The sequence below is a fragment of the Sciurus carolinensis genome, chromosome 4, assembly GCF_902686445.1.
Source record: "Sciurus carolinensis chromosome 4, mSciCar1.2, whole genome shotgun sequence".
In the NCBI taxonomy this organism is placed as follows: domain Eukaryota; kingdom Metazoa; phylum Chordata; class Mammalia; order Rodentia; family Sciuridae; genus Sciurus; species Sciurus carolinensis.
Window position 1 is genome coordinate 70341149 of NC_062216.1, and position 26156 is coordinate 70367304.

At 40.1% G+C, this 26156-nt stretch overlaps 1 protein-coding gene across 2 annotated transcripts in view; it reads left to right on the plus strand.

Moving 5' to 3' along the window:
* The first annotated feature begins 713 nt into the window (after positions 1-713).
* The window catches only part of Dyrk4 (dual specificity tyrosine phosphorylation regulated kinase 4), a 48002-nt gene continuing 22559 nt past the window's right edge, over positions 714-26156 (plus strand). For both annotated transcript variants that reach the window (XM_047551315.1, XM_047551317.1), the window contains exons 1-5: positions 714-751; positions 7469-7562; positions 23847-23927; positions 24526-24642; positions 25925-26063. In XM_047551315.1, the coding sequence (XP_047407271.1) occupies positions 714-751; positions 7469-7562; positions 23847-23927; positions 24526-24642; positions 25925-26063 (469 nt within the window). The remainder of the gene's footprint in view (positions 752-7468; positions 7563-23846; positions 23928-24525; positions 24643-25924; positions 26064-26156) is intronic.

The window sequence follows — 26156 nt, forward strand, 5'->3', positions numbered from 1 at the left end:
CCTGTGCACTTTTGACACCTGCCCCACCAAACTTGAATACTGGTACCCAGGATACCAAACTTCCCCATGACTCTGGGCCTTCAGACTGGTGGGAATATACTTGCCTTCTTTACAACACTACATTCTATTTGTCTTGAAGCTTAAGTTCAATTTAGCTTCATTGGAATGTCTGTTTTCTCCCAGCACCAGACATTGTATTCCAGCGCACGTTACTGTCATTGAACTATAACTTTCCTTTTCCTGCGTCCCTAAAACCTGGTGCAGACCAAATGCTCAAAAAAGTGTTCATCTGATGAATAAATTATATCCAGAACTTTTGCTATGTACTTCCACATGCTTTTTTTTTTTTTTTTTTTTTTTTTTTGTTGTTGTTGTTGTTGTTTTGAAGGAGGGGAGGGAAGGGATTCTTTCATGTGTCTGATCTGCTTTTTAACCTACTTTAATCTCTCTACCCTGGATTTCGTTCAAGTCTTACCTGGTCCGTTAAAAAACTGGGACAAAAAAAGGGGAGGAGGGGGAAAGATATATTCTTCAGGTTGATGTAAAAGGTGATTTAGGACTGGACCAGAGAGCCTAAGCCCATTCAGCTCCAGAGTCACAAAAAGGCCAGAAGTCGTTCCTATAGCGACGGAAGGAGGGTGTGGTCCTCCCCTGCACTCCGCAGGTCACTCACCCTACCTCCTGCACTCCCCTGGGCAGTCTGCGCCAGCCGGATGCAGCTCCTCCCACCTCTGACCCGCACCCGGACAAAGTAAGCACGGAGGAGGTGGAAGGGCGCAAGCCTGAGCTAGCCAGGGCCGGCTAAGTCTCTCCAGGGAAGAAGCATCTGGGGCGTTGGTGGTGGGAGCGGGTGGATGAAAGGTGTAACTAATGCAAAAAAGTAGATGGGCCAGCGTGGTCAGAGGAGAGAGTGGGCGGGTGTGGGTGCGCGGAGAAGGAAAATGCTGTTTTAGATCTTGCTCCTCCGGCGCTTCATGCTCTGTATGCTTTGCTGTTAACAGAACTTTGCAACGCCAACTCCAGCTTAGTGCGGGAAAGGGAGAGATTCTAGGGAATTTACAAGGCCTACCCGGAAACTGCTACGAGCCCTGACCCCTACAACTGATCCTTGAAATTTCCTTCCTCCTGTCTTTGTTTTCACTGCAGTTTCGATTAGTGGTAATTAGGAGGTCCGCAATCACACGCCTGGAATTGATGAGGTTATGGGTGGCATTAACATATTTCCAACCACCCCTCATGCCTGATCGCCTCTGTGCTCAGCTGCAGGTCAACCCCTTGATACTAGAGAGTGTTACAGTGTGTGTGCATCACACATCTGGAGCAAGCTTTGCTCTCCGGGTGGTATTCCCTCCTGCTCTTAGAAAATCCCGAATGTTAACAAGTTTTTCCTTTTTAAAAAAAGGTGATGAAAGATGCCAACTGAGAATTTCAAAGTCTAGTTATTTTGTGGAATTTGCTATGTTTGAAGTATCTGTAAACCCGTCTGGGTTTAAGAAACTTTGACCTCTCTAACATGTTTTAAATAACTACCAACATCACTTAATCTTAATTCAGACTTCACTGTTCAGACTTAAATGGAGATTCCGCAAAAGTACTAGACCATTGAAATAGAAAAATTCAAACCACCTTGGAAACAACTACTATAAATGCCCTTTGTCTTGCTTGAGGAATTTTCATCACCTGCATGTGATAGATGTGTAAATCTAGGAGTTTTAAGGAATTCTTCAAACATGCATGACACCTAATTGGTCCTGAGACTTAAACCTTGTCTGCTTTAGTCTTTATTCAGAGAGTAAAGCTAAACCTGAAGGGAATCTCTAGCAGTGCCAGCCATATCTGTGACTTTGCCCTCTCCAACTCCATTTGCTGTCTACAAGGTGGCTAGAATGCACGCTTCTCTGACTTGTAGAGGACCAGGGGCTGAGAGTTGTGGCTTTAGGTGACTCCAACCCCCATGTGAGTGTGGAGTGACAGCTGCATTAATAGAAATACAATGACTACATCAAGGAATGTAATGGTTTCCTTACCTGATTTAGTAATGACTATAACAGAGGCTAGGCTCTAGACAACTGTAGCCAGGTTAATAGATCATAAAAAAACGGAAAATAGAGGAGAACAACCACAATGCAGGCTCACTCTGGATCATGCGCTACTATGGAATGCCTGGAGATGAGTAGGTGCAGAGGAGAGAAAAAAATTTTTTTCTGTTCAAGGTTTGAACACTTGAGAACTCTTTGAGTAGACAGGAAGGCAGATGTGTTCTTTGTTGCTTCACCGAGGATAACAAAAGATCAGTAGAAGATATTTTGCTCATTATCAATTGTTCTTCCCACAAATTTTTATCAAGCACCAACCATATGTAAATGAACAGCTGAGTGTGAAATGGGTTACCTGGAAAAACAGTGTGCTGTATCTCAGGAATGCTCCAGCACAGACCAGTGATTGTCAGGGAAACTGTAGAGAGAATTCCTGCCCAGGCAGGGAAAATGGACAAGATGGTTTTTAAAGTCTGTTACACCTCTTAAGAGTCTAGGAGTCACTGGACCATGAAGAATTTCAAGGACAATGCAGAGGGGCAGAGGAATTCTCCCTGGCAGAACTGAGTGTCACTTAAATACATTAAACACATCGTTTCCTTTTCAAAGAAATGAGAGGTATGAGGGTCCCTCCTATATCTTCACTGCCACAATTTCTTTCTTTCTTTTTTTTTTTTTTTCTCAGTTTTTGGGAGTAGTCAGTGTTTCTTATATAATTATTAACAAATATTAGTTGTACAAATTGATGGATTTCACTGAAATATTTCCATGCCTATATACATTGGGCATTATGTCCAACCTCCCTTCTTCCATTAAAGCCTCCCTCCCCTCACCCCTTCCTTCTAGCACCATTCCTAGTCCCTAAAATTCCCTTTTAATTGCTCACTGTTCCCACCTCCCCCTGCCTTTCCCCATCTCCAGTGACCACTATGCTGTTCTGTACTTCTACTAGACTGACTTTTTGGTTCCTTAAATGAATGAGAACATGTGGTATTTATCCTTTCGTTGTCTGGCTTGTTTCACTCAAAATAACATTATCCAGATGTGTCCTTGTTGCTACAAATGACACGATTTCATTCTTTTTTTTTTTTTTGTGGCTGAGTAGTAATCCATTATGTAAATATACCACATTTTCTTTATCCATTCATCTGCTGAAAGGTATCTAGGTTGAGCCTATATTTTGGCTATTGTGAAGAGTGCTACATCAAACATGGGGGTGCAAGTACCTTTTTGGTATCAAGGTTTTAACTCCTCTGGGTATATGCTGGGTCATATGGAAATTTTATTTTTAGTTTTTCGAGGCACCTCTATACTGTGGCAGTATTATACTAATTTACATTCCCACACTGCCATATTTTCTGCCCCAGGGAATAAAGATTAAGCCACTAACAATGGCTATGGAAATACTGAAAACCCTATCAGGTAAATCTCAGAAGAAATTTTCTTTGTGGACATTGAAATACTCTACACAAAGATAATACATATGTATAAGACGCTATGCAGTGCAATGATGCTGGTACCATAGTTTGTGGCCAGTCTTACCCTGTAGACTCCAAAATCCTTGGAAACAAGGATTCTGTTTTCTTTATCTTTGATTCCCCATGCTAAGCAAAGTTGCTGACCCACAGTTGATGCTCTGAACATTTTTGTTGAATTATCTAAACTATTTCAGATTTCTATTCTTCCAGCAAATAGGTGCCAAGAATTTTCAATAGACAAGTCACTGACCTCACTCATTCTTATGAGGAATTAAAATAAATAAATATAAGCTCATCATTCACGCTCCCAAGAGGCACACATCTAAGATAATTAAGTAGTAACATTAAAGCTATTGATCAGGTGACAAAATGAGAAAAAAGTACTGTTGAATCACACAAAAAAGAGTGTTGTGGAGAGGGAGGGAAATTCTGATCTACATATAAGATAATAATGAATTTTTTTGAATTTTAGATTTATTTCTCAAAGGAACATTCACTCTAGCTCTGAACTGTTTGTATTTCAATCCTTCATGCAACAAGATACAAACAAAATATAGATTTATTTTAATTCTTTTTCTTCATCATTTGCCATATATTTTGAGGATAAAAAGTGGCATTTTCAAAGCTTTGAGTAGGGGTTAAGAGTTATTTTTGGAAGTCAGATTGAATGCATAAAGAAAGGCACAAAATACTCTGTGATAACTATAGAATCTTGAAAGGAAGGGAAATTATGGAATAAGTCACAAAAGTGTGTCTGTGTGTGTGTGTGTGTGTGTGTGTGCGCGCACGTGCGTGTGTGCATTTCGGTCTGACAGTGTTTTTGTAGAATTAGAATTTTAAGAGGTCATCTGGTTCAGTCTTGTCATTTCATAGACAAGGGAAGTGAATCTGGAGAAGACATAGGGCTCATTCAGAATCATAGCAGCACCAAAGCTAGACTCCAAGAGTTCCCAAATTGTCTTCAGGGTTTTCTTCTCCTTACATACAGAGCTACCTGAGTTGAACAGAGGAAAGAGCTTCAGTTTGGAAAGATTTACTTCCACAGTCTCCAGTTTCCCTGGGAAGAAGATGAAAGGAAGATTGACACAGAGCCTTAGCATGCTGTATTCATTTTTCTCCAGTGTTGGGATTTTACAGATCCCATGTCCAATTGAAGGTGAAAAGTCTACCTGTTCAGTCTCCCAAATTATTCACAAGGTCATACTTGCACAAAATCTGTCCTCTCCATCACTGCCTTGGCTGAGGCCCTCGTCCCTCTCACCTATGTGCCCAAAATGGGCTCCTCCAAATCACGCTCTGTGGTATTGCCAGAGAGATGTTCCCAAAAAGCAAATCTGATCTTGTCAGCTCAGATTTAGCGCAAGCATATAGCCCTCAAGATTTTAACTTGGGCTAATGACCTTTTCCAATTTAGCCCATCTCTCTGACCCTCAGCCAACAAAGTCTGATTGCTGTGATTGCAATTTCTGGAAATTCCACATTTTATTCTCTGTGCAGACTCCTCCATCTTCCCTTGGCTCTGTGCCCCTCCTGCTCATCCTTCAGGAACAGTCTGCTTTGCTCAGGTGTGAGGGTTAATGCAACTCTCTCAGCAGGGTCAGCCAGCATCTCAAGGTGTGTTCCATGCACTCTTTATGCATGCCCATTAGTGTGTTAATCACATGCTCTATAACATTCTTCTTTCATGTGTCTCCTCTCCTAGGGAACAAGTTCTTCTTTAGGGCAGAAACCACATCTGGTGGAACTGACTCAGCAAATGTTTGTAGAAAGAGAGGAAGGAAGGAAGGCAAGGAAGAAATGAAACTATGATTATTAGTAGAGACTCATAATTTTTGTTTACTTTTCAAAGGACTTTTTCTGATTTTGTGTGTGTGTGTGTGTGTGTGCATGTGTGTGTGTGTTAAAATAAATGTTCCCCTAGCCAGGTGTGCTGGCACAACCCCATAGTTCCTGCTGCTTGAGAGTCTGTAGCAGTAGGTTCACTTGAGCCTAGGAGTTCAAGGCCAGCCTGGGCAACATGACAAGATCCTGTATCTTAAAAAATAAAAACAAACAACTTGATCTTCTCACTTACTTTCCCCAGTCCCACTTCTCAGAAGTAATTTTTTAAATAATTCCTTTCTTTCAAATCCTTCATTATGCCTGTATAAAAATATATGCAGACATCTTTTTAAAAAATAAAGAATCATATTATACACATTGTTTTACTGGTTTTGTTCAATATGTTATGGGCATATATACAGATCTACCTCATTTTTTTGAGGTACAATCTTAACCGTTTTATTTATTTATTTTTTCAGGTTTCTTTTCTTTATTTTTAAAGAAATTCAGTCATGGATCTATAGAGATATATAAAATAAGATATAAATCCAAATTTTCCATCACTTATACCAACAGTTCCTCAGTGGTGACTCCTTCCTCCAACATTGAGTTGCTACTGATTATTAGCTGGTTATCGATTAAATAAACAATACAAAATAAACCTATCTGTAATATTCCTTGAGTGTCACTTTTTCTTAAGCCTATGCCATATCATTTGAATTAATGTTTAAGATAACTATAAAGTGATTATTTTATTCTTATTTTAAAAATTTTTTGTATTTGTCACATACATGACAGAAGCATGTATTTTGACATATCATACATACATGGAGTGTAACTTCCCATTCTTGTGGTTGTACGTGATGTGGAGTTTCACTGTGGTGTATTCATACATGAACATAGGAAACATGTCTAATCAGACATTCTACTGTCTTTCCTATTTTTCCCCCTCCCTTCCCTTCATTCCCCTCTGTCTATTCTTCTCTCCCCTTCCCCTTATTTGTGTGTTAACATCACATATCAGAGAGGATATTTGGCCTTTGGTTTTTGGGGATTGACCTATTCGATCTACCTTATTTTTTTAAAAAGATAACATCACGTCCCATAAAACATATGTGTGCCATATTTTAAACTTTCCATCATTTAGAGACAAGTTCTAATTTTTAAATATTTACGCTGCAATAAATATTACCATGAGTTGTCTTCAGTCTTTGAATAGTTTCAAAATGGTGACACCACCATTGTTGGTTATAGCATCTGCAAGAGCTTACCAGTGGAGTGATGTGCAAGCCTTGATGACCTTTGCGCTGGTCCCTGTTCTTCCCCTATTTCTTGTGTATTTTATTCCCTTAGCTCTTGCTAGAGTTAGAGGCTGAGAAGGGTCTTCCAAGGGACAAAAAGTGGAGATTCAGCAGTGTTCTGCTACTGTATAAGTGTCCCAGGAAACTTCTAAGACTCACCTTCCAGTTATATAAATCACTACTCTAACTAGATCCCATGGTATTATACAGGTTTTTCCATCTGTTTTTTCTTTCACATTTTTATTGGTGCATTATAGTTTTACATAATGATGGGATGTGTTATTCCATATTTATACATGCACACAATATAACACTATAATTGGCCAATGTCACTCCCCAGCACTTCCCTCGTCCCTCCCCATTTCCAAGTTTTTCCATCTTGCAGTGAGTTAATTATTCATAGAATTGTGCTCTGAATGAAGGAGGAACAAAATGGTTGAATGAGATCCAGAGAAAAAGTTTCTACCAACTTTCCCCCTTTTCTTCTTTTGTAGGCATTAATCTATCCAAGTAGCCCATTAGTATATGCATATTGTAGGGGAATATTGTATTTGAGGCAACTGAATGAGGTTTCCTTTGCAATTAGCTAGGGGAAATGTTTGCTGGATGACTTAAACTGTTCACCACCTGATTTTCTCCTCCTTCCCTTTGCCCTCCAACCCTATCTGACCACTGGAATGGAAGCAAGAGAAGCAGAGACTCCGCCCCCACTTTTGTGTCTGTCCCCTTCTTTTCTTCAGGCCTGTCCTTATTTCTTCTCTCCTGAGTGTGTGAACCATTACTTGTGTTTTATTCCTACTGCCAATTTATTTTTTTACTCTCCTTCCTGCAGGACTCAGATGGATGCTAAAAAACCAAGGAAACAAAGTTTGACTTCCTTCCCAATTTTGAAAGCAAAAAAGAAGCAAAATTTCACCTCTGTGAAGGTAAAGATCCTTGAATTTCAACTGGTGACAAGAGGTATCATTGTGAAATCTTGGGACCTGGCAGTTGTTATACCCAAGCACCTTTGAGGACAGTATATGGGGAAGGTGGAAAGGACCCAGCTGGTTGGTGGAGATCTGGGTGGGCTTGAAGGGAAAAGCAGCTAGACTGGGAAGATTTCATCTACCAGGCAACTTGCACTTGGACTAGTGACTTATCCACAGTGCCTTTTATTATCCGCATACCTGCAGTCATACTGACAATGTCCTGCAATAGTTCTGAACAAGTATTCAAAATCACTTGCAGAAAAATGCAAATGCAGAGATAATTTCTTTTTACTGTGCCTCAAAGGCAGAGCCCTGAAGATAAGACCCCATGATAGAGTGACCGTGATTACCATCTATGAGATCAACCTCTGTATTAGGTATATTTTTTAATCTCACTCAATCTGACGTTCTCAGGGTATTCAAAAGCTCCTATTGTTTGGGATCTTTGTTCAGAATGTTTTGCAGCAAACTATAGCCCGAGGCATCCAACCTGCATTACTTACTGGGAGAGTCAGCCTTTAGCCACCTACCAGGGCCTTCCACAGATCCTCCTGTCTCAGATCACAGTTTTAGAGTTTTACACCCTCAGAATGAAGAAGTCATAATTTTACTTTAGCAAAATCTTCATGAGTTTTGCAACTTGAAATTATTCTTTTTAAATTTTCTCTTCTTTTGTCTTTAAATCTTCTTGAACTCATTTATTGAGGGGTCAAATGACTCTCACATAAACCCTTAGAGGCAAGTGATCTTATTCTCTTTTTACAGATGGGTAAACTGATATACAAGCAAGGTTAACTAGATCACAGGTATAAGTGAGTGGAGGACAGAATTCACACCCTTACACTTACCAACTTTGTTTGGTGCCTCTCTGCTGAGTAGTGCCAACTCTGCTAAATATTTCTAAAAAGTTCTTTACACATTTAAGTTAATTTTAAGGAAAGCAAATTCACTGGAACTATAATGAAAGGAATTATGAAAAATAAAAATACCACATTTCAGATCAATTCATTTATGTTGTATTTTACAATAACTATCAGCAAGTTCACGGTATCTTTTTTTTTTTTTTTTTTTTTTTCCTTTTTGGTACCAGGGATGGAACCCAGGAGGGTTTGTTCAACCACTGAACCATATCACCAACCCTTTTTAAATTTTTTAAAAATTATTTTATTTTATTTTATTATTTGATACTGGGGATTGAACTCAGGAGCCTCAACCGCCGGGCCACATCTCCAGTCCTATTTTGTATTTTATTTAGGGACAGGGTCTCACTGAGTTGCTTAGCACCTGACTTTTACTGAGTCTGGCTTTGAATTTGTGATCCTCCTGCCTTAGCCTCCCAAGTCACTGGGATTATAGGCATGAGCCACTATGCCCAACTCATAGTATCATTTTTAACTAGAATTTAAACTTATGTTTCTGATCTTTACATTACTAATTATTCTGTTGGGCCTTCAATAAATATCTTTTTTCACCATCTGTTGGCATTTCCTTTTGAATTTAATAGGATTAAGTAAGGAAATGCAAACATGTCAATAACTGTCCTCTGCATGTGAAATTTTAAGTTTCAGTGGACACGTATCCCGTTAATTGGAGGATAAGCGTGAATTATATGAATTATATGAATTATAATCCCTTCACTTAAAATAACACTGGAGGTGGCAGAGCTGTGAATCTAAGCATGTCAACTGCCCCAACCACATGTTGAGAAAGAATTTTATTATTATTATTTTTTGTTGGTGCTGGGGATTGAACCCAGGGCCTTGTGCGTGCAAGGCAAGCATTCTACCAACTGAGTTATATTCCCAGCTCCCAAAAAGTATTTTAAATATTTACGCACTTTAATAATAATTTCTATTTTCACAACATTTATTAGTCTATATGCTAAACAAAAATTATATTAATAATCAAATATTTAATTGTTTTTATTCTTTTGCTATGCTACGGATTTGACCTAGGACCTTGTTTCGGTGAGTACTATACACTGAACTACATTCTAGTCTCAAATATTTTAAATCTGTAACTTGGTAATAATTTAGTCAAGGGATTTTTTTTTAAATTGATTTCATTTGCCTTGAAGACAATGATGCATTTCTCCATCTAGTCCTTAAGGGATTCTTTTCGCAATGCTCCCATTCATTTGATGGAAATGTATAATGTGACTACTAGAGAGCCATTTGCCCTTTGCCTAATGCTGGTGGAGATTCTCCATCCTTTCTGCTTAGCTGGTGGGGATCAAAGAACTCTCACAGTGGTCCTCATGCACTTTAGGAAATGTTCTGTGTTATAGTTTATCCTAACTTACCGGAGAAGCAGCAAATACTCCCTCTGAACCTCAAGCATCTCAGCTACTGAGCTGGAGGACATTGACTTTCCTGCTTCTCTCTTCAAAGAAAACATCGTTGGCTTGCGGCTGGTTTCTGGGACTTGAGGAGCTGTCAGGACTCCAGGTCTCAGGTCAGGTCATGCCAGGAGGAGAACCTGGAGAAGTATGTAGGAAAGAGAGTGCTGTTAATTTAGGATAGGACTGTTCAGTATCCCTGGCAATTAACAAATAGATGGGACAAAATATATCCAGAATTGTACTATAGACAATTTCTATTTTCTGCATTGTGAGTGCAGGTATTTAATATCTTATTTTTCTTAAATCCTTTAAATCATTCAGTTGCTGGCTTCACCTCTTTAGACAGGTCTTCCCTTCACACCCTTTTCAGTTATTGCCTGCCTCACCTTCCTCAATAGTACTGTCCAACATGGTAGCCTCTGGCCATATGAGGCTACAGAGCCCTTGGTGTGTGGCCGGATGGAGATGTCCTGCAAATGTGAAATATACAGTAGATCTCGAAGACTTGGATGAGTGTAAAATAACTTATTAAATGTTATTTAAGAATTGGGCAATTTTTATTTAAGAATTATTTAAGGTTTTCCACCTTGGTTACATATCAATATAACATATCAATTCATACCTTACGAACGTTGTAAAAATAACTTTGAATCCATTCATGTTAGTTAAACTAGTATCCTGAATATGTTAAGTAAAATGTATTATTAAAATTAATTTCACCTGTCTCTTTTAACTTTTTTATGTGACTATTAGAAAAGTTAAACTAGGTAGCTTGCATTATATTTATGTTGGAACACTTGCTCTGAAAGGGACACTCCATAACAGCAAAGGTATCCTTGGACTGGATCAGTACCAAATCCCCAGAACTAGGACAGAACGTAGCACAGACTAGCATGTCTTTGTGGAATAAAACCCAAGAGTGTTTATTCATTTGCCCTTCTAAATATTTAGTGAGTGTCTACTTGTTTCTGTTTCTTGACACTGTTTTAGGTGTTTGAGATACAGTGATAAAGAAAACAGGCCAACATATTCTGATGGGGCTTAAAATTGAGATTCTCTGTAGGAAGGCCAGATATTTTGGTGAAATGCTGAGAATAATAATGACCAGCTCTCATTTTCCTTGGTGCGGTATAGGGTTGCAACTGACATTGGTTTTCCACCTTGGTTACATATTTAGAATCTCCCAGTCAAGTTTTAAAGACTACTGAAATCAGAATTTCTAGGGATTATAGACATTTGTTAGTTATTTTCTATCACGTGGGGACAGATGTTCATTTTAACTCCAGCTGTGAGACCTTGATTAGGTCATTAAGTACCTGGCCATTTGTGAAACTGGAATAATTAGTCTCACATTCCCTGATTGCAGTGGCATTAACAAAGTAAGAGAACATGAGCTCTCTGGTTGGCAGATTTTAGAATATACTTTCTCCCTTCTCTCTCCATTTAACAGAAAGGGGTTTTGAATGAGAGATAGACTTTTAACTGAGTCTCACACAGTAAAAGAAGGTATCTGAGGCTTCTTCCTCTGTCTCATTTCTGCCTCCCATCAGCAGTCCTTATACAAAAACAAAAAACAAAAAACAATAAAACAACCAAAATTAAACACAGAAATCAAATCCAATCAGTTTGTATTATTAAGGAATGGAAATTATACTCAAAACTCAAGAGATAGAAAAGAGCAGATTCTAGTTGCCAGACATGTTTAGGTGGGTTTTTTTTCTGTTGTTGTTGTTTTGTTTTGTTTGTGTTTTGGAGGTGGATATACTAGCATACTATTATCTATGGTAATAAATTCACCTTTAAATTGCAAATGAAAGGTTCTGACCAGAAGAACTTGTAATGCTCATGAACTAAACCTTTAAACCATGTAAACTGTAACCCCAAGCAATCAATCTAGAGTTGGCAGCTGAATAAAAGTTAGGAATATACTACTATGTAATGTAATTTGGAGTGGATTTGGGTACTTGAAGGAGCACAGTTACCCAATTTCCTTCTATTCTCTCCCAGGGTCCCACTTTTCCTTCTGATATCTGCATGGTAAGTACCAGTTCCTTTGTTTTGCTTCCCATTGCTGCTCTGATTTGGAGAGAGAAGAGAATAAATATTGAAGATTACATTCATTTGTTGTGAAAAGGATGCTTAAGTGAGCTGGCATAGAAGGGAGTCTCTGACTGCTAAAATGAATCAGAAAAAGTAGATACTTTTATTGAAAGCTTTTTGAGTCCATGAAAAACAGAGTATCTGTCCAACATGGGTGTTTAAGGAGATGCTAGTAGACAATCCCCACCTGACCCACATGGGTTTAGATTTTTATATTTGCTCCTTTCAAAAATCTTGAGGGTAGTTATCACACCCCCATTTTACAGAGAAAAGAGAGATCTGAAGAGATTAAGCAAGGTATCAAAGTCATCCTACTAATAAAACCTGAAATCAGGATTCACATTTTCTTTTGTATTTCATGGATGCCTTTAAAAATTGTTTCTTCTTACTAGTATATATAAAAGGACATTTAAGAAATATACATAAGTTATAAAGAATAATAATATTGTGGACACCCTTGTGTGTGCCCAACATGAAGTTGAAGGAGCCCCCTGAGTGTTCTTCCCTCTTTGAATCTCACCTAATCCCTCTGAGCTAATCTCTCTCTTGAGTTTTACAGCTACTAGCCCGTGTATATTCCTGTGTATATTTCCAAGATTTCCACAGCATGTGTTGGTTAATTTTGCATGTTTTCATTTTTGATATACAGGAATCATACTCTTTGTGTTCTGCTATGTGATTTTCCTGCTCAGTTCTATGCCAGTCTACATGGCACTGCATGTGACTGTCTTTCCCTTGGATTGTCCAGGTCTCTATTCTGATTGATCATTCCCTGTGCTTTGAATCTCGGATATTGTGAATAAATATCACCTCTGTTCTTGTAACCCGATTAGCCATCAATTTAACTGCCGTGTCCTATTGCTTGGGCATGTTTATCTCATCAGTTGTTGGACATTCTGTTTCTTCTTGTGTTTCTGTTATTAAAAGTGATGCTTCCCTGAACATTCTTGTGCATGTCTACTAGTGCAAATGTGCAGACATTTCTGGGGTATTTATCCAGGCAGGGACTTGCTGGGTAATGAGTATATGAATGCTTAACTTTACCAGGTAATGTCAAACTGTTTTCCCAAGCATCGGTGCCAGTGAACTTTGTCACCAGCTGTGTGCACAAGTTTCAGTTGTTTCACATCCATTTATTTTATCAAATGACGTTGTACAACTTTTTATTTTGCCAATTTTGTAGGTATGTAACAATTTTTTGTTGTATCTTAACTTGCATTTGGATTATTGTTATTAAGGAGACTGAACCCCCTTTCATATATTAATAGGCCATTTGTAGTTCCTTTTCTTTAAATTATCTGGTTTTATCTTTATTGTGTAAATATTTTTTCTATGGCATTGTCTTTTTCCTATTAATGTGTAGAATATTTAATATATTTTGTCTACTAATCCTTCCCAGTATCATATGCTGCAAATACCTTCTCATGATTTGTTGGCTTGTCTGTTTCATGTTCTTAATTTTTTAAAGCAGTTTTAGGTTTATAGAAAAATTGAACAAAAGAATGCAGAGTTCCCATGTACTCTATCACCTTCCACATTTCATCTTATTATTAATAACTTGCATTAGTGTAAAGTTATTACAATTGATCAACCTATATTTGATGCACTGTTACTAACTAAAGACACATTGGTTAGTAATGAGCCCATTCTTTGTGTTGTACATTCTATGGGTTTTGAAAAATACATATTGTTGGGTATCCACCATCACAGTATGATACAGGATAGTTTTAGTAACCTAAAATTTTCCCATTTTCCACCTATTCAATCCTGTCTCTGCCTCCCACTAAAACCCTAACAACTACTCTTTGTGCTATCTCTATGATTTTGCCTTTTCCAGAATATTCTGTAGTTGGAATCACACAGTACTAAGCCTTTTAAGATTGACCTCTTTCATTTAGCAATATGTTAGTAAGGCTCCTCAGTGTCTTTTTGAGGTTCAATAGCTCATTTCTTTTTTTCAATGAATAATACAGCTTTGTATGGATATACCTGTTTATTCCTTTACCTAATTAAAGGATATTATGGTTGCTTCCTCTTTGGGGGGAAGTTATGAATAAAGTTGCTATAAATATACATGTGCAGGTTTTTTTGTGAACAAGTTTTCAATTTATTTGGGCAAATACCAAGGAGTATGGTTGCTGGGTCATGTGTTAAAATATGTTTAGCTTTGTAAGAAACTGCCAGACTGTCTTCCAAAATGGCTGTACCATTTTGACTTCCCACCATCAGTGAATGAGAATTGTCACCTTCAGCATTTGATATTGTCAGTGTTTGGGATTTTTGTTACTGCTATAGTTTGATTTTGAAATGTCCCCCAGAGGATCAGGAGTTGAAGACTTGGTCCCTGGCTGGTGGTGCTGCTGGGGTGGTGGAGACTTTGAGAGGTGGGGCCTAGTTGGAGGAGGTGGATCACTAGGGTCATGTCCTTGACCAGTGTATCTTGTCCCTGTCCCCTTTCTCTCTCTCTCTCTCTCTCTCTCTCTCTCTCTCTCTGCTTCCTGGCTGCCATGAAGTAAGTGGCTTTGCTCTGCCACACCCTTGCCACCAGCCATGATATTCTGCCTTATCACAGGCCCGGAAACAATGGAGTTGCTCAAGGAACTGTGAGCTACAGTGAGGGAGTCAAGCAGAAAAAAATAACACATGCATAGGATGGACTAACTCTCAATGAATGGAAACAGAGCCTCAGAAATCATCTGCTCTAACCGGCCTGCATGATGCACAAATCTGCTTTATATTATAGGAAATTTAGTGTCTAAGTTATAGAAAAATGCTTGATTTCTGAATGCTTCTGTTGTCATCCATATCCAGGTACCACTGGAATAAAAGCATGAACTCATTTATAATTCAAGACCTTTGGAGTGGAAGTATTTTATAATCTCTTGTCGCCACATTTCAGGGTAGGACACAAAAGAGATCAGAGGAGATCACTGGATGGCAGCATGACATAGTAAAAAGGCATTTGAGGGCTTAGGCTGTAGGCTCAGGTTTGCTACCATTAGTTGTGTTATCTTGGACAAGTCATTTGGATGACCTTAGCCTCTCTTTCTCCATCTGTAAAATGAGATCATCATATTATATATTCCCTAAGTTTACTTCTAGCATCATGGTTTTCCAAGTTCCTTTAGTGAAATCCAGAAGCCAGCACCATGCACTAAGTGCATTTGAAAATGACTCCAGATTTCGGAACTTCCAGGCTTGTCTCATGCCTTCACTCAAGGATGGCCAGGGCTACTTCCTCCATCTCCACCAGGGGCAGAGGCTAGTGGGCAGGCCTCCAGGGAGGATATGGCATCAGCGAGGTGAGAACCTGGTTCTCCCAAATGACAAGTCATGTTTGTTGTGCTAATGGATCTCCAGAGTCCAGCCTTGGCTGTGGGTGTAATCAGGAGGCAGCTCCTTCCTGTCTAGGCATCCTGGGCTTCCTCATGCACCACAAAGGGGCTTTAAGGGCAGACTCTTGGCTTGAAGTAGCAGTGAGGGAAAAACCATGATATGCCTAAGGTCTGTGTTGGTGGTAATAATTAAATCCCTTGACTGGAGATTTTCTTCTCCCAGTTCTTTGCAAAGGTCTGCTGGGCCTAATTGCCTAAACTGTTGTGTTCTGTAGAGAATCCCTAAAGATTTTCTCTCCTCATCACCTGCCTCCCTGTGTTAATACATTTGTTTTGAACTCTTGGTTGTTCTGACCTCTGGGAAAGGATTATGGAGCCTGTAAGGAGGAAGCTGTGAGTTGATATCACCGAACTTGAGCTTCACCTGTCCATCCAGTCACAACCAGGCACTAGGGATTTTTTTTTTTTTTTCTTTTTAAATGAAGAGGAGGAAGAAACAAGGAGGGGCCGATTGAAAAAAAAAAAAAAAAAAAAAAAAACAGAAAAATAACTTGTGAGGTTCGACTGAGGCTGGATTCTTCGATGGAGGTGTGCCTTTCTGAAAAGGCTGGGTGGTCTAGGCCCTGGGGACCAGAGTGACCTGATGCCTGCTCAGTATTCATTGCTTTCTCCCTTGAACTGTGCAGATGAGGACATCCAGAGCTCTGTCCAAGGTAATAAGATGAGGCAGTGAATCTTGAGATTCTGCTGTAACTAGCCCTAAATGGGGACCAGATCTGGTAGCATTTGGCTTTCAGAGTGAGGAGGCAGGGTACACCCTAGAGCATGTGCATGTTGGGGTCGGGCCTGCTGGGATGAGAATGCAAACCAGGGAAGGGAGAAGGCAGAATGCCCAGGCAGAGGACATGACATGGGACAGGGGGTTGGGGACTCCACCCTTCTGTGTACCTCTTTCCTTCATTCTGATATAGAGGTTACATGATTCCCATAGAAATGGAGCCGGAGCAAATGTGTTGAGATGTGAAACAGCGTGGTGTTTGGAGACTGCAAACATTCTCAATGATGGGTGATGAAAGCCCAGGGAGGGACCATGACAAGGGATGAGGTTGGGAGGGTTTTGTATACCCGGACTGTTGCACCCTGAGAAGTCACAGGGAAATGTAGGTGATGTAGTAATATGGTCAATGCTCACATTTATTCCTAAGGCCACTCAGGCAGCCGCCTAGAGGAAGGGCAGAGAAGGAGATCATGGCAATAGGTACCTGAACTAGGGAAACGATGGACACAAGGTCTGGAAGTGGTGTCTTTATTCTCATACAATTATTCTATTCATGGTAAGAGATCATAAGTGACAATTATAAGTTTGATAGAGGTTTCTCATGCTTGTTCTTGCAAGGGAGAGGCTCATGATTAATGCAGCCAGCTTATGTTGATTAACATGGATTTGCTGTGGAGGCCCTTCCCTATGACATCTTACAAAGAGGCAGTCTACATCAGACCCTGCTCCCCCAGTAAGGAAGATGGCACTTAAAGACCCTACCCACATCACGAGATGCTCAGCAGATCCAAATTGGTCTGGGAGGAGGTCCCAGCCCAGTCCTGGCTCTTGTCATAATGACATGGATGTTGACACACAGGGTGACACAAGGCGGCACCCCAAATGAGCCAGTTAGAGGGACTGACTGCTCTTGAGGTTCCAGTACTGGCAAATCATGTAGGGCCTAATGTTCATTGCCATAGAAGCTTGTGGGAGGAGATAAAAATAATTCATAAAAAATTTAGAAAGGCTACATAAATATCAATGGCATAACAGAAAACAAAGGGAGTTTCCATTAGAATGTTCTTCCCGAATCTGGCTTCATAGAACTCACCTGGGGGCCTTCTGGTCTCTGCCACTTGGGAGTTGGGGCCATGTGATTTCTGTGCTTAGCACAGTGACTGGCACATGGGTGAGCTCAGTGAGTACCTTGAGAATGAATGCATCCCCAAGGGCCATCCTAGCACTGTAATTCCATGCATCCTTCTGGCTTACAGAAGTAGAAGGGAGATATTGCTGGAAAGAAGGGCTCTTTTTTTAAAAATTTATTTTTATTGTAAACAAATGGGATACATGTTGTTTCTCTGTTTGAACCTGAAGTAAAGACATACCATTTGTGTAATCATACATTTACATAGGGTAATGGTGTTTGATTCATTCTGTTATTTTTTCCTTCCTCCCTACCCCTCCCACCCCTATTTTCCCTCTATGCAGTCCCTCCTTCCTCCATTCTTGCCCCCCTCCCACCCCCCATTATGTGTCATCATCCGCTTATCAGCGAGATCATTCATCCTTTGGAAAGAAGGGCTCTTGATCAGGGGAACTGGTAACCTGACCAGTTTGGCACCTTTGCAGCTATTTTGCAGAAATGGCAGGTGAGGGGCGGGGTGGGGGTGGGGGGTGAGGAAGCTGGTTTCAATTTCCCACTTGTCTCCTAATCAGCTTTTAAATTGAACCCAGCTTCTATATTTGAGAAAGATGAGCTGGCTTTTGTAAAGCACCAGGTAGAATTTGCCACCCCCAAAGCATGGTTTAAAGTTTTGACTGACAAAAGAAAAGAAGTATGTGAACCTAAGTGCCTGGCCTAGTGAGAACTAGCCAGCGAGCTCAGAAAACAGACACAAGAGAGGTGGAGGAGGGCCCTGGGTCAGGACCAGAAACTCCAGGCTCTGATCAGCCCCTTTCTTGAATTTTCATGTGGTATCCAGTCCCTGTGGGTTTGTCACCAGGCTATGGCAAGCACAACTGGAGCCCCAAATTTCAAATAAGGGCCTCTACTGGGGAGAATCTTAACAACCTCAGACAGCATCTCCTGTTTCTATCATCCAAGTTTCTCCCAGCCCAGGTTCCTTGCTGTCCTCTTCTGTAGCCTAATCCACTCTATCCAAGCTTCAGTTGTCCAGAGTACCCCTGCTCCATCATTGATTTGAACCCTTAATACTTACCTTTCTTTTTTCTTTTTTTTTTTTTTTTGGTACTGGGGATTGAACAGAGAGGAACTTTACCACTTGAGCCACATGACCCAGTCCTTTTTTAATCTTTTATTTTGAGACCAGGTCTTGCTGTGTTTCTGAGGTTGGTCTCAAACTTGAAATCCTCCATCAGCCTCCAGAGTCCTGCACCATCACACTTGGCCCTTTTGTTTTTAAACAATAGCATTTTTAAATTATAAAAGCAGTACATATTCATATAAAGGATTTGGGAAGTGAAGGCGCTTCACAGTTCACTTATGACTGTTTTGGAAACTTTAAAGAGCAGCGATGCACACAGGGAGAAGTGGAAAACGTTCTATCAGCTTCCCCTGGTTCCCTGTCTTATTTTCCAGCACCCGTCACAGTTCATGGGCAGCACTGGAAGCCCCACCTTCGCTGTGTGCCCCAGTGAATGGGGTTTTTTTACACTGGAGATCTTAAATGTAGATATGGAGACGATTAAAGAGACTCCTGTTGCATTGACTTAGAAATCAATGAGGGACCAAAGGACAATGTCACTAAAACTCACTGTCTGAAAGAAAAATGCCATTTTGCTATTATGAATATGGGAGTTCACACCCTCTTCTTCCTGCTTCCAAGGGATCCTATGGTAGAATGAAGTGTTGTGATGGGACATTGTGTGCCTCTTGGGGAAACTGCAGGAAACAAACAGTCACCAAGCTCATAATCTTGTGCAGCAACATATTGTGATCTGGATGAAATGTAGAAGCCATCCATCCTTGGGGTGGCTTGGTCCAACCTGGGGCTGTGAGCTGCCTGCCCTCTTTATCCTAGGTTGCTGACAAGTATTACACTTTTTCTGTATATGCCATGATGTGACAAAGTTTGGGAAGCACTGCTCTGTTCAACAGATTGCAGCTCTTGCTCTATGAGTGGAAAGACGAAGGTTTGTGTTAGCAAGTTTTATGTTATTGTGACAAAACACCTAAGATTATCATATAAGGAGGAAAAGATTGATTTTTGCCTCAGAGTTTTAGAGGTTTCAGTCCATGGTAGCTTGTCCTTGTTTTCAGCCTGTGGCAAGGCAGAACATCATTACAGGGAGCATGCGTTAGAACAAAGCTGCTCACCTCACAGCGACTGGGATATTAAAAAGAGAAACAGAAGGAGGCCACCACCTCCCAGTAGCACCTTAGGCTAGAGACCAGACCTTCAACACATGGGCCTTTGGAGGACATTGAAGATCCAAGCTGAAGAAAGCATTTAAGACACACACCCAGAAGTCACTTGAATGAATCTAACAAACTGAAAGGACTCTGGAGATTACATCTTGCCAGCCTCCCATTCCATGCACATTTCTCACAGATGATCATCAGGAGGACTCCACCTGATGGAGAACTCACTGCTTCAGTGTGCAACTCTAAACTTTATAAAAATCCTTCATTTTATTGAACCAGACAGAGCTACTTTCCTATAATCCCCCCACACAGAAAAAAATTTATACTACGTCATAAATGATAGCCCTTCCTGTAGGAATGTTGTTTGTTTTAATAAAAGACTAATTTTTAGGAATAGTCTTAGATTTACTGAAAAATTGATAAAAGAGAGTTCCCATACACTGCCCCCACCCTGCACTCAGCTTTCTTTATTATTATTATCATATAGTGCATTTGTTACAAATAATGAACCAATATTGACATATTATCATTAACCAAACTCCATACTTCATGCAGAGTTCCTTAATTTTTACCTAATGTCCTTTGTCTGTTCCAGGATCCCATATTTTGTTTAGTCGACATGTCTCTTTAGTCTCCTCTTGGCTGTGACAGTTTCTCAGACTTCCCTTGTTTTTGATGACTTTTTTTTTAAAATCCTGATTTGGTTGGGGTTATGAGTTTTGGGAGGAAACCTTCCTTTGAGAAAAAATGCCATTTTTGACAAATCATACCAAGGGTGCATACTATTCACATGGTTTAAGACTGCTTATCTTGGCTTTGATCACCTGGTTTAGGGACAGTTTGTCTAGTACTCTTTCTTTCCCTATCCAAACTTCACTTTTTGGAAATTATTTGCTAGGCACAGCCCACACTTAAGGAGTGAGGATTTATGCTTCCCTTTTTCTAGGGTTGTGTATCTGTATAACATCCTTTTGCAAGGGAGATCTGTCTCTTCTTCACATTTATTACTTTATTGAATCATATATTTAGATCAATCTGGACTCAGGGATACTCATTTTTCACTTATTCTCTTAGTTTACTGTTCTATTTTATTTGTTCAAATCGTTTCAGCTTTGGCCATTGGGAACTCTATTCTTCTTTGACATGCTCCCATCAATATGGTTTTTTTAAAAGTACTTTCTTTGTATACAATATGTGCCAGGTTTATCTTGTATATTTCTTGTTCCAGAATTAGCCATCTCTCCAAGGATCCCTGATTCCTTTCACTGGAGAATGATATTAGAAACCAATATCTGGGTGCTAGACATGCTTATTTGTTCTGGAATATTATTTCTTTTAGCTCCTCTCTGCTGACAGAGCAAATGTGTGTGTGTGCACACATGTATGTATATGCACATACCTATAAATATTTCTACATGTAGCCATCCATATCCATATAAACTTAAACATGTGTTATACCTCCATTTACAATCTATTATAACATGATGTTAATATTGATTAGACCTTTCTGATCCATAAATTTCCATTCCAACAATGATAAACCTGGTTTCTATCATCTACCTACTACTTATTTTTGGGGGAGGTACTAGGGATTGAACTCAGGGGCACTTGACCACTAAGCCACATCCCCAGACCTATTTTGTATTTTATTTAGAGACAGGGTCTCACTGAGTTGCTTAGTGCTTCACCATTGCTGAGTCTGGCTTTGAACTCTCAATCCTCCTGCCTCAGCCTCCCCAGCTGCTGGGAATTACAGGCTTGTACCACTGTGACCAGCTGCTGTCTACTTCTTAATTGTTCACTTCCAATATATGTGTATGACAGTTATCAGAATGTTAACCTATCAGCATTTCTGTTTTGTTTTATTCTTTTCTCTTTAACCATACTGTTCATCCTCCATCAATTTCATGGGAAATGAGCAAAGATCACTTCCTGCATTTTGCAACTGAGGAAAATTGAACTCTATCTCTCTTAATATATGCAAGGTACTAGTTTAAGTGTTATATATGTATTAAGTCGTTCCTCCTCACAACAACCTTATGAGTGTGTTAATGATAATAACCTCATGTGATAGGAGGAGAAGTTAATAACCTGCCCAAATTCAAATAGTTAATGAGTAGTGGAGCTAGATTTAAAATGAAAGTGTGACTTCCAAGTCCATACCCTTGACTATTGTTATGCCACAGGGCTGCTAAAACAATCTTTTTGAAGTGCTACTTTGCTTTGCACCTACTGTACAATGGTTCACATTTGCCCATAGGATGAAGACAAAGTTTCTTAGCCTAGCTTTCAATGCTCCTGCAAACCACAGCCAACCCTATGCTCCAGCTTGTCCCTCCTGATCAGTGGAGACCCAGGGAGCATGCCTGGATACTGTTTCTTCACCTAATGAGCATGTTGTCTTCCCTCCCTTTCAGTTAAACCCAGAGCAAGCCCTACACATTCCAAAAGTCCCCCACTCCCACACTGGGCTCATTGCTTTTATGGTGATTGTTATGGGGCCCAACTTCAGAACAGACCGATCACCACTGAGAAGTCCAAATTTGAGAGTCTTTATTAAGTCGGCCAGCTGACTGTCTCACACAATGCCCCAAAAAATGGCTATTGGGAGAACAGTCCAAATCATAGGGTTGTAGGAGTTCTTATACCAAAAATCACATCAATCATAAGTGTCTGTTGCTACGATTCAAAATTACAAACTAACATGAGATCATCGACAGAGGGGGGAGTGGGTCAAAATGACACTTACCTAGGTACATGGTACATTGTTTAGGAGCAATAGGAATCAAAAGAGAGCAATTTTTCTTTACATAGGAATTGTCATTGTTAAACATGTCACCCTAAGTAACTGATGATGGGCACAGAGGCGGGGTGTTCCCATGGAAGAAGTTTATTTCCTACATAACATGAAGTCTCAGAGCAAAATGAAGTCTGTTTAGTCATTTCCCTTAGAGTCTGGCCTATAACATTCTCATGGAGTCAGATCTGTCAGCCCATCACAGTGATATCTCCCTTTTTTTGTGGACACTTGACACTCACCTATGCCCTTTGTCTGATACTTAGTCTGGGTTGTAGTTTGTTTACATACTTTCCATTCATCTGTCAGTCTCTCCACTGTATTCTCAATGCCAGCTTGTTGTTATTGCTGATACTTCTGAGTTTTGATATTCACAAGCCTACTTAAATGAGAAGTTGGGATTCACAAATGCAGTATTTCTTTAGATATCATCATTATCCATTCCACAGATAACCAAATCCTACATGTAGAGCCCATTAGGAAATTAGCCATTGTGGTCTGAGACCATGGCCTGAATGTACACTGTGAAATTCCCTCTCCCTCAGATCACCTTCATATTCCAGCAGGTCAAGACTGAATATTCTAAACGCCCCCATCAGTAACACTCTGTGGAGGATAATAAAAGTTGTACCCCAGTTGCAAAATTTGAAAAGGTCTGACTCTGCTTTGGATATGCATCCTTTAGTTCTCTAGGGAAAGTCTGGAAGAAGAACTCTTATGTTCTGTTTTGAAGAACAGAACTTGTGTTCAAACTGAAGTCTGTTTGCTAAACTTTAGTTATTTCAGTGCTGCCTTCATAATTTTTGCCATATATTATGCTTATTTTATTTTTTACTTTAGTTTTAATTTCATCCTAAGTAATAACAACCATAAAATTACATGCTTAATGTATCAGTTATAGTTTGTCAAATGGGTAGCAAAATAAATGCATAGCCACTAGGTGATTGTCTATCTGCATACTACACAGAATTATGTCATATACCTCCATGGTGTGCTTACCACCGTTGGGACAAGTTGTTCTAAGAGTGTGGTCTTTTCCTCTCCACCCCTTTCTAGATGTGAAGTCTTTTCTGATGAGATCACAGGTGTTCAGGCTGGGCACCTGTACTCTGACAGGTTCCACTAAGGCACCTTTGGGCATTTTGAGTTCTGGGCAAGGCTAAGAGCATTTTCTTTCCTAAAGAGCAAGACAACATCAGCTCAGCTTTTATTCCTTCCCATGTGACAAGGATGCTGGTTAAGGTTGTGTTGGAAGAAAGCATTATACTGATTTTTTAAGGTATGAAAATCACAAGACAAGTGGATCCATCATTAGCACTTCCAGAAAGATTATTTGTGGGTAGTAATTCATTCATGCATTCACTGAGTTCTTCTACGAGTTTCTCTGAACTCTTCCTAACTTGGGGTCAGGAAAGCTGGCTCCAAGTATGTCTTGCTTATTGTAAGGAAATACATGTCCAGGCGACTTGGGATGAAGCCATGTCAAGCCCTATTACACTTTTCTTCTACTTGACTCAGGTTGAGAGTAAACCTTTGGTTCAAGTCCAGAAGCCGCCCTCTAAGATCAAGAACCTCAGAATGACCCGATTTTTGCCTAAGGTAGGAAGTGTTGGTTAGTGACTTTAGGAAAGGACAAGGGCAGTAGATAGAAGGGATAGGTCTCTCCACATAAGTTTAAATACAGGTATTTGTTGATAGTTAGACTATCTCTTTCCCAATCAATCAATCAAGTAGGAAGGCAGGGATCCAAGTGAGAAGGTAAAGTAGCCATAGAGGAAATGGGAGTGTATGTTGCACCAAGAAAGATTTACATTGTATAGTAGAAAGGCCTTCCCCATGTTTGAATGGTAAGATATTGGAATGAGAATAATAATGGCTAGCACTTGTGGAATACTCTACATAGTTTCCCCAAAGTCTTATGAGGTAGGTCCCATTTTTGATAGTGATGAAATAATTCAGGCTGAGAGAAAGAATCAATGTGACATGTTCAGTGTCTACAGCTAGTGAGTGGTAGAGTGGGGGAGTCAATCCCAGAACCTATCTGCTGGATTACTCTGCTCCTGGATCTACTTTTTTTTTCTTCCAAGAATCTGGGTTAGGCTCATCCTTGTTGTGGGGAGGAGGCTAGAAGAAATGACTTTTGGAGACATTTTCTTACCTGAGGTTTCTATACTTTATCCCATTTTTCCTTTTGTAGAGTACAAACACCAGCATTACTTCCCTCCCTTTTGTGGATGCCCAGGGGAAGAAGAACATGCTCAACCTCCCACGCATCAGTAACAAAATTCTGCTGAAGCCACCTGTTCTGTCCCGGGTGAGTACAGGGCAGTGGACATGCCCCTAAGCTACAGGTGAAAGACCTAGCTTCAGTTCAGAACCACATGTGTTATGGGGCGCAACTTAAGAACAGACCAATCACCACTGAGAAGTCCAAATTTGAGAGTCTTTATTAAGCCGGCCAGCTGACTGTCTCACCCAATGCCCCAAAAAATGGCTATTGGGAGAATAACCCCAACCACAGGGTTGTAGGGTTTTTTATACCAAAAATCACATCAATCATAAGTGTCTGTTGCTATGATTCAAAATTACACATTAACATCATGAGATCATCGACAGAGGGGGAAGTGGGTCAAAATGACCCTTACCTAGGTACAAACTAAAGAATGGTTACTAACATCCACACAATCACTGTTCACATGGTACATTGCTTAGGAGCAATAGGAATCAAAAGAGAGCAATTCTTTACTACATAGGAGTCGCCATTGTATATTATTAAACATGTCACATCAAGTAACTGATGATGGGCACAGAAGCAGGTGTTCCCAGAGAGAAGCTTATTTCCTGCATAACATGGAGTCTCAGAGCAAAATGGAGTCTGCTTAGTCATTTCCCTTAGAGTCTGGCCTATAACATTCTCATGGAGTCAGATCTGTCAGCCCATCACACATGTAGAAAAATTCAGGAAGGTAAGGTAAAGGAGTATCAGCTAAAGAGCTGGGTTCAAGTCCTTTCTCACTCTTTGTACTCAATATGAACTTGGGTAAAACTTTTTCTTATCTATAAAGTGGATCCTTTTGGAGTTGTCAGGGTGATTCACTGAGGAAAGGAAAAATAAAGTTTTTGTGTATAAATGGTAGAAGAAAACAAAATATTGTTTTCCTTCCATGTCATCTGCTATTTTGTGTGAGGACCCAATGAGATAATATGTAGGAAAGTGATAAGTTAAAAAGGTGTCATACATATATAAATTCAAGTTTACATGCGCTGAAGCAAGTTACTTCATCTAGTTAGGAACTGGGCTCCTCAAGAGCAATGGTAAGAACTATTCTCATCTCTTTCTACAGTGACACACCCCTGGAGTTGTCAACTGTATACTCTAATATGCATGCCCCCCGGGGTATGATATATGAGAATTAGACAGATACTTCCTTTGGGAGAAAGGTTGAGAAAACCTACTGTCCCTTAACTACTGCTTTCTCCCTAGAAAGGCAGGAAAAATCCTGTCTGGATGTGAGTGTTTGGGGACAGATAAACAGTTTATGCCCCCCACAGGAAGTTGAAGTAGTCCTTTATTGCAAATTTCTTTCCCCGGACAGGAAACTCAAACGCACAATCGTGTGCTGACCTCTGAATACAAGGCTTCAGAAACACCTTTCCGCTCCAGCATTAAAACTCAGAATCCCAAGTTAGAGGAGAAATTACCAAGGAAGCACAAGGTGCCTCTGACAGCAGCAGGTATGACACTGGTGGGGTGGGCAGTAGCAGTGTAGGGTAGTGGGTGGTTGTGGGTGGTCAGTGTCAAGAGCTGAGCTGAGCTGGAGAGGGCTT